The following is a 9,446-nucleotide window of genomic DNA, read 5'->3' on the forward strand; positions in this document are numbered from 1 at the left end:
TTTAGAACATTATCACTGACAGTGCAACTCAAATGAATTCTCTACTTGTTGCAGGAATTACAGTATTGCACTCATTGAGGAAGTGCTCCAAGAACTATGAAATTAAGAAGTACAAAGATGTGGGAAGAGTTATGTCTTTGGTTCTACGACAACAATATTATCTGCAGAAGTTATTTGCCTGTTTTTAAAACATAATCTCCCCTGACCAAAATGTTCACTCTTTTACTGAGATAGAAAAGAAATTAAAATTAAAATATTTTACCAATAAACTATTCTGAAAACTTTGAGGAAAGAAAAGAAAATGATTATATAGTATTTTCTGTCATCTAGGTTCTACAATTGAGTGCTAATGTATAGCGATTCTACATGTTCCACATCAAATAATTTTGTAAAGGTATTATGGCTGTTTTCTCATATATCCAGCATACTTCTAAAACATAAGAAGTACCCACTTTAAATAACTATATTTAGAACAAATTAATGTGGAAACAAATGAATAGTATGTGAAAAATCACGAAATAAAGATGTGAATAACAGCAACACTAATTATATCTATTTTCTATATTAAATGATAAAATAAAGGCCTTTGCAAAGTATTTTATTGTAATTATTAGTAACTTTGTAAAAAAACTGTCATCTTATAAAAAATGAAAAGCTTTGTTACCATGCATATAAATTTGTAGTCAGACCTTTGGAATCCAGATTTCACCTTTACTAGCCATATGTTCTTCAATAAGTTATTGCCTTTAACTACAAAGCCAGTTTCTTCATGAAGCTGAGGATGATGGATCGTGATTAATGAAGCACATGCAATATGTGAATGACAGCTACAAATACCAAAGGAAAAATTTCCAGTTTCATAGGAGGCACCTCTTTAGAAAGCATCAGTAATTGCTAAAATACTGTATTTCACATTTAGCCTATGGAAACATCTTTAAAAAATTCATATTCTTTTTATATTATAAAATAGGAATATTTCAAAGCTAAATTTAAATGTGACACACACTGATATTTAGAATTCATCAAAATACCTCACTGCAGCTTGTTTGCTGTACAATAGAATATATTTAAGGCAATAGGTTAATAAACCGTAAAAATGAGGTTTCTATATCAAGAATTCTTTGTAAAAGGATCTGTGAAAGCTTTAAGTAAATACTGTGCCAAAGGAAAAAAAATTTTAAAACAGGTTTGTCACTATGTAGTTGGCTTTGAGAGAAGAGATTATCTGAAGAACCCGTATCAAAGACACAAAGCTGAGAAGTACAAGCAGAACCTGCTGAGTACGCATGTAAAGTTTTTCTGTTTTCAGTTCCTGTCATCATTTTATAGCAAGAACCTTTGCCCTGATTGACTGGAAATCACCACCCAATATCACTTCCACAGAGAGTTCATTCTGAACATTATCTGCCCTTCTTGGGATAGGAACTAGATTACTAATTACATCATTTCTCTATCCAGCTTAGCATTTCATTTTTAAAAGTCTGCACCTGTGTTGCATGTTATTATTAAACTGATTTTCCACACACATTTCCTTCTCTTATTTTACTTTTCCTAAGTCCTTATTGATGATGTGTACAAAGGAAAGAAAGTTACACAGGGAACACTAAGGATAAAAAGTACAAGATGCGAATATAATGGTGAATCTCAAAACCAAAAAACTTCACTCATACCATGGGATCCATCCTATTTGCACTCTAATCAGCATGTTTGTTTATAATCAAATGCACTTTGATGAACAGGCTATTCTGACTTCTTAAATTATGTAAGTACTGTAGATAGACACATTATTAATAGCTTTTGCAAATTTCACAGTAAGATATCTGATTATGGTAGGAGTTGGTTAGTATTTACAGCCAATGATTTTATAATCCTACAGAACAACAAAATTTCCAGGCACAATGGCATGCTTAATATATATGAGCCAAATTACATTTATTGGCAATAAGTAAATGCAGTGAATAAGTGTGAGGTTTAACCTAGTAGTTTTAATTTATATAAATCATTAATTTTAGTCAAACATCACTGGCATTATTTGCTTTTCTCTTTAAAAATATAACGTTTAGAAGTCTGAATATTAGGAGGTATGACAGACATTGTGAAACAAAAGGAAAATGCTCAAAAGTAAAGAGCAACTGGGGTGTGGGAAAGGAAAGAAGGGGAAATTATGTAAGTATGTATATATATAATAGCTAACATAGTTGTACTACTGACTTCTATTGCTCTACTGAAAGGAACAGTTAATGATAACTTGTTTGATCAGTCTTGCATGTCTCTGTTTGTTTTCCTGAGAAACCACTTTGAAGATACCAATACATAATACAACAGCCACTGTTAACTTCCTACAACTTTGTCTGTAAACCTGTATTGCTTGTATTGTACTTATGCTATTTTGTAAATAGATGTCTGTTAATATGTTTTCTTTCTTTTATTTTTAAAATAAATTTAAAAGAAAATTGGCATCACTCAAATGACCAATGATGTTGAACATTTTTTAATGTATTTGTCATTTGTATTTCTTCATCTGAGAAGCATGTATTTATCACAGATGCCCATTTTTGGATTGGGTCTTTGAATTTGGGGACATAACTGGTTATTTAGAAGAGCTATATAATTCATTCAGCTAGTGTCTCTAAGTTTTTGAACGGTAGGATAGATAGGATTTGGAAGAAAAGAGAAAACTGCTTATATTATTATCTAAGGAAGGGGAAAAGAAATACATGGGCTTTATTTATTTGATGGTAAACTATAGTTACAAATCAAAAGTAGAAAGTACGAATAAACAAATGTACTTCAAATTTTTTTCTACTTCAAAAGAAATAGTTCAGTGTTATTAGTTTATTATTTTTGCCTCTATGGTATCATCACATTAGGAAGATTATTATTTTACTTGGCATTCAGGTAGCCACCTTGCTCCTCTGACCTATTTCTGGGAAGCAAAAAGGAATGGAAATATTTGGTAGTATTGATTAATTTTTTAAAATGTACTATTTGGAATCACTGACAATGAGTAGTTTTCATAGAAAATGTAAGTGAACCTCTGAATGAAATTATAGTAGTTGTTATTATGTTCTTGCACTTTTGTAAGCAATTCATGTCTTATTTATCCTTATCAAGTGTCTTCTTTTTTTTTTTTTTTTTTTCGTTTTTTATTTTTCTGGTACCGGGAATTGAACTCATGACCTTGCCCTTGCCAGGCAGCCACTGTGCCACTGAGCTAAACCCCCAGCCCCTCCAGTGCCTTCTTAGGTGAGTGCCATTTGTAGCCCTATTGTACAGGCCTGGAGAAGCTCACTAGTTTACCAAGAATCACTGGATTAAAATTCAGCACCCATTCTTTAAACTCCTATGCAACACTGCAATGAGTCACTGGCTATTTGAAAATGCCTATTGGATGGTAAAATCATCCCTTTTGTAATAACCGGGATTCTGAAAGGTAAGGCCGCTTTTCAGTAGGTAGCCGTGCCACTAGCTGACAGCCAAAATTTACCCTTAACATCATCATAATCCTTCATGATTTCCCTGACACCATAAAATGGACTGTGAATACATGTGCATTGATGCAATGTGCAGATTAATACAAATCTGAATCCTGGAAAGTGATTCCATCAGTATTAATAAATAAGTACTGTACACCCACGCATCAGTCTTCTGACTTATAACATCGAAATCAGCTTAAATAAATATAGCCCTCCTTGTAGGGTCTTCATACATCCAAATTTGGATCACACTTCCTGGTGTGGCAGGTTGACAAAATAGATGCTGAGAGGTCAGTGGGAAAGGAAATCTCACGGTGCCAGCCAAGCCATTGTTGTAGAGAAATTGTTCTTTTTAATTAATGCTGCCATTCAGAGAGGTCATATTTTGGATGGTGTAGGGGTTTAGGCACCTTTTTGCAATTTATCAAGGATACCAGGTTGATAGGAGCTGCTTAGAAACATTTGATTGTAAACAAAAATTTCTAAACTTGATGTAACTAATTAAATAAAAAGAAAATGAGAAATGCAGCTATGATATTCGTGATTAGATAAAATCTTATAAAATCCAATTTCAGAAGGTATTCTAATTTCTATACAGATTTAAAAATGTTGGACGTGTTTAACAATTAAGTGAACTTCCAGAGAAATTTCTCAAAAAATTGCTTCATTACTGGATCAAAGTCAAGCACTTTAAGAAGCACTGCTAATTGAACTTGTTCAAGGTCAGATTTGGCCAGTAGTTGGGGGAACATTCAAAGCATATTCAATATAGCAAATATTTAAATACACTAATGAAGAAATCAACCTGCAGATTTACAGGCTTGTAAAAACTTGGCTTGGAGGTAACATTTGTTTCAACTCTGTATTCAACTACCATCTTCCATCCCTTGTCACCTCTGCTCTTCTTCTGGGTATACTAACAGTATTGCCCTGTGGAATTGCTAGTACGTAGTGCTGGCTTCGAGGAATTCTGGATTTCCTGAGTGTGTGACATTATACCAAAAGGGTTGGCTGGGTAAACATTATTTGTAAGGGTGACGGGCACATTCGGGCAACATCTTAAGTACAGGTATACACACTACAGATTTAATGCAAGGCTTTAAGAGATGAAGTCATCAAACAACCAACCCTCAAAGAGAAATATAAGAATTAATACACTTACTGAAAATTATCGACAAATCTTCCAGTGTTTCATATGATTTCAGGAATAAAATCCCAATAACAATCAAGTTTATTGTAATGAGAAATCTAGAAAGGTAATCTGATATATATGATGCAAACAAATTGGTTTAAGAACAGAACATCAGAGATGATTAAAAAAAATGAGGAGGACTTCTGCATCGTATGGTAGATTCTTTATTCTAAATGCATCCTGAAGATAATAATGACTGATTCTTGTTTGGAAGAACAAATGACAAGACATACAAAATATAAAATAATACTCTTGATGTGTTGAGTGATGGTATTAATAAGAAAGAAAACCTAAATTAAAAAGAACGAATTTTTACTACCATAGCTCATAGTTTTTAAGGCGCAGTGCTGTTTTATAGGCAAAATAAGAGATTTAATATATCTAACTTAGGAAGGAAATGGAGTTTGAATTAAAAAATGCTAACTGTAAGAATGAATGGGGAGTTAGGGTATATGAAGATGCAAAGATGTAGTGCCTAAGATTTCCATTTTAATAACGGAGAATATAATCTTTCGAATGAGTGGAACTAATTATGTTGCTGAAGTGACTGAAGTGTTTATCTGGAAAGATAATCTTGGATGTCACCTACCTAAGTATGATACACACGCCTGAATGCAGGGAAGATAGGACCCTGGGAAATAAGACAAGATTAAAGAAGGAGGTTAAAGACTATCTTCAGAGATATAATAAGAAGAAATAAAAATTTAATGTACTCCAACCATCTAAGATAAAAAATAATAAGATGAGAATAAAACAAGGAGTTTCTGACCTTGGGTGGAGCTAGGGAAATTCATACAGGAAATGTGGAAGATCACTGTGATTTCGGACACCATTAAAGGCTCTAAGTGAAAGGAAGAGGACTTATCCTGATAACAAAAACCATTGTCTGGATTCATTTTAAATTATGCATCCAATTTAAAGATTTCCCAATGTCATTGAAAACACTTATTCAGTGTCACCAGAAATATCACACCCTTGGGCTGGTGATATAGCTCAGTGGCACAAGCACCTGCTTGGCAAACGCTAGGTCCTGAGTTCGAGTCCCAGTACCAAAAATAAAAGAAAAAAAAAACACACCCTTTATTTAATAGCTTTAAGAAACATCTTTTAAGACTAGAGATCTTAATAGACAGATTTAAACATAGGATTTGTCAGTATGATACACTACTATCTTCTCTAAATTTGTTTCAAATTGTCCCAATCATCCACATACCCTACTGTCTTTGTATAAAAGTTGATAACAATACTAGATGAAATAATTTTACATATTGTATCCACCCTCATAATAGGTAAATAAACAGTGCATTGTTACAGTCATATTTTCTCATCCTTTGTTTAAACCCATAGTCAGTGGCTGCGGTGATCATGAGATTCAACATACTTCCGATAAAGAAAAAGGAACAATGAAAATTACTGTGGAAGTAAATTAGTTCCAAGGGTATTGAGGTATTTCTAAGCAATTAGCTCTCTAGGATTTGAGAAATAAAGTGAAAAAGTTAGATTGCTGACATTTATAAAATCTTTACGAACTAAATATTAAAACTAAATTGTAAAAGAATACTTGAGATACTTCACCTAAAAAATAATATATCCAATGAAAAGAAACTATTAATGACAGAAAATAATCATTTTATTTTAATGCATTTGCCTCCTGTTTGCCAGAATATCCCCATTCTTTACTGTTCTTAAACCTAAAATGAAGTAGGGAATTTATTTATCTATTTATTTATTTTTACTTTGCTGGGGACTAAATGCATGGAGTCTTCAACTATATCCCCAACCCCTTTCTCATTTTATTGTGGGACAAGACATTGCTAAATCGCTTAAACTGACCCCCAATCTGTGATAACCCTGCCTCAGCCTCCCAAGTACCTAGGATTACAAGTGTGCACCACCACATCTAGAAAGATAGGTAATTTAACGTCATCACCAGGTTATAGTTACTGCATCATTGCATTAAATGACATATAAAACTCAGTGAAATAATAGCAAAGTGTGGCTGCCTGTATAAAATTCAGTTTGAACACTACTTATCCTTACTTCTTACATGTAAATAAAATACAATGAACTCAAGTAAAACTGCTTAAGAGCACCAGCATCTGAATCTTTCTTAATTGTCAGGCATAATTACATTTTTTTGGCCTAAATAGCATTGGATACAACAAAAAGACGACAAGAAAAGCTCAAAAAGAGACCAATAGTTGTGAAGAAAAAATAATGTTGCTCTTAAAAATAATGAAGTTCAAACAAATGCCAGCTTCCCAGATAAACTACATTCTGCATGCCTTTACTTTTATTTCCCAACACTGACTCCCCACAGGCTGCATCTAATAAAGTTTACGTTTTTACTGATGTACAATTCCTCCCTGCCTCCCTCCCCTTTTCTCCCCTGCTCTTCCCACAAAACAAACAGTAGCAAAATGGAAGATTAAGGGAATTAACTTCAAAAATTTAATATCCAGGGAGCACTGTAAGTAATGTCCAGAAGCATGTGCACATGCACACACACACACGCACACACACACACACACACACACTACTTGAGTGTTTTTTCTTCCTGGATCTTTTAGTATCCAATATTATCTGGATCAATATTTTAGATATTGAGGTTAGATGTGATTTGCCCCCAAGTGCTCTGCTTGCCTTACATATGAATTAGTGCAGACATTTTTACTTCCACAAAGGCTGCAAGGTTGTGTTCTACCTGGGACAATGTGGAACTCTATGATGCTTAGCTGACTACTTAACCACGTAATTGCCCATTTTTACTGCTTCCTGTGAGGCCTGACAGCTCACCTGACAGTTTTTCCTTCCCTAACTTCCTTTCAGAAAATATTTCCTGAAAATTCAAGATTAGAGAAAAAGACACACGAATAATGAAACTCACTACTCACTAAGCCAAGTTTTATATCCTTGCAATAATCCTATCACATAGAACAAGGTTTAAAACTGGCAAATAAAGCGAGACACTGAAGAATTTCTACAAATAATCAGAAAAGTAGTCAGTAGGAAAACTCATTTCTAATTACCTCTGTTGAGTGATGCTGAACTGTTTATATCTCCGGTAATAAAGGATGACTCTGACTGTTTTCTTACTGTGTCATTCCACATCCTACGAATTCGGCTCTGAAAAGGGGAAAAGGAGAAAGGGAAAGAACTCAGGAGGTGACGAATTCTCTCAGAAATCACTTTAGTTTGTCATCATTATTTGAGACCTTTGTTTCTAGTACCATGCTAGAAGTATAATTGAACAACGACATAAAAAATAAAATTAATGATCATTCTTGGTTCCCTGATTTGGATCCTACATATCTACCACAGACAGTTAAAACAGTTAAAATGCTGAGAAAGAAATAAATGCAAAGTACTACACCAATTTAAATATGTAAAGATATACAGAAGTATGCATTACGTGGCATTATACAAGTTTAGTTTCCAAAGTGAAATAAATTATTTTCATTGCAATTTTTCCTGACTTGGGAATGTTTAAATGTTTAAATTTGGGTTTTATTAACAAAATATTTAGTTTGATCATCTGGAGTTTAGTAAGAAAAGAACATAGAAAATTAGTAAATTGCTACTGAACTTGTATCTTCCATAGCTTTGTTGTTATTTTATTAAGCTTCACTGTTTTATCTCATTTTCGAGAAGTGCTTCTACACTGTACAACTCTGTTGTAACCTAATAACGGAAACTTCAAAATTCCATTTTCTCATTAGTGACATTTATCAGTAAAATGATGAGAGGCTGCTGGCTAAGGAGTTTGGCAACGCGAAAAGCCAGGCAAGCGCTAGTCATTCACGTGAAGAATCTCAGCAATTTTAAATTAAAAGTTGTTGAACAGGTTATGGTCACTGAGGGAAGCAGATGTAAGGGATCATTGGGTTGAAAATAAAGGCACTGCTCATAAGAAGGACTTCTTTTTGGAAGATTCATTCCAACGCACTCCCATTCTTGGGTGCCCATTTAAAAGTTCGATTGCCTAATTCAGTAGTTCTGGGCTTAGAACTGCTGTAGTAGTTCTGGACTCAAGAGTCTCTGCCCACTTGAGTGGTGTATCTGCTCCCCCTAAATTCCTACTTTAACTGTTCCTTTCAATAAACCAATAGAAATTAGTAGTAGTTGAAAGGAACAGTTAATGCTGAACTTTTTTTTTGACCAACTTTACACACTTATATCTGGTAATCTGAACAACTACTTTGAAGACAATAATATGCAATATAACCACCATTGTTGAATTCCTACCATCTTGTTTTTTGAATTCTGTATTGTTTCTAATTTTTTTATTCTTTTTTATTATCTTTAAAATAAATTCTTTTTTTGTTTGTTTGTTTGTTTGGTTTTTTTCCAGTACTGGGAATTGAACTCATGACCTTGCACTTGCCAGGCAGGAGCTGTGCCGCTGAGCTAAATCCCCAGCCCCAAAATAAATTCTTACTTTATGATAGAACTTCATCATAAGCCCAGTTCAATTTTTTTTAAGTTGTTCACTATATTTAGGAATAAATTTCATGATTTATGGTTGCTAAGTTACTTAAGGTGTCTGGCATCTTATGTAGCCATTGAAAGTTATGTGTTGTTAAAATTTTAGTTGAAAATAGATTGAGATTAGATATATGATTTTATTTGTAAAATAAGAGTTCTGTTAAATTTTGAAGAAAATGTTTACCAAAATGCTCATTATCTTTGATTTATAAGAGCTGTTCCAATGGCCAGGCATGGTGGTGCACGCCTGTAATGCCAGCTCTCGGGAGGCTGAGGCAGGAGGATCGTTGCAA

General features: G+C 33.7%; 1 protein-coding gene across 11 annotated transcripts in view; it reads right to left on the reverse strand.

Moving 5' to 3' along the window:
- The window catches only part of Adgrl3 (adhesion G protein-coupled receptor L3), a 796,065-nt gene that overhangs the window by 48,906 nt on the left and 737,713 nt on the right, over positions 1 to 9,446 (reverse strand). For 6 of the 11 annotated variants that reach the window (XM_013518568.1, XM_013518570.1, XM_005392854.2 and 3 more), the window contains 2 exons: positions 7,698 to 7,794; positions 5,258 to 5,299 (listed from right to left, as the gene is read on the reverse strand). In XM_013518568.1, coding sequence (XP_013374022.1) covers positions 5,258 to 5,299; positions 7,698 to 7,794 — 139 coding nt within the window. The remainder of the gene's footprint in view (positions 1 to 5,257; positions 5,300 to 7,697; positions 7,795 to 9,446) is intronic. The other 5 variants (XM_005392863.2, XM_005392856.2, XM_005392859.2 and 2 more) reach the window with 1 other exon arrangement.

Source organism: Chinchilla lanigera, unplaced genomic scaffold (genome assembly GCF_000276665.1).
Source record: "Chinchilla lanigera isolate Chin_1 unplaced genomic scaffold, ChiLan1.0 scaffold00046, whole genome shotgun sequence".
Taxonomy (NCBI): Eukaryota; Metazoa; Chordata; class Mammalia; order Rodentia; family Chinchillidae; genus Chinchilla; species Chinchilla lanigera.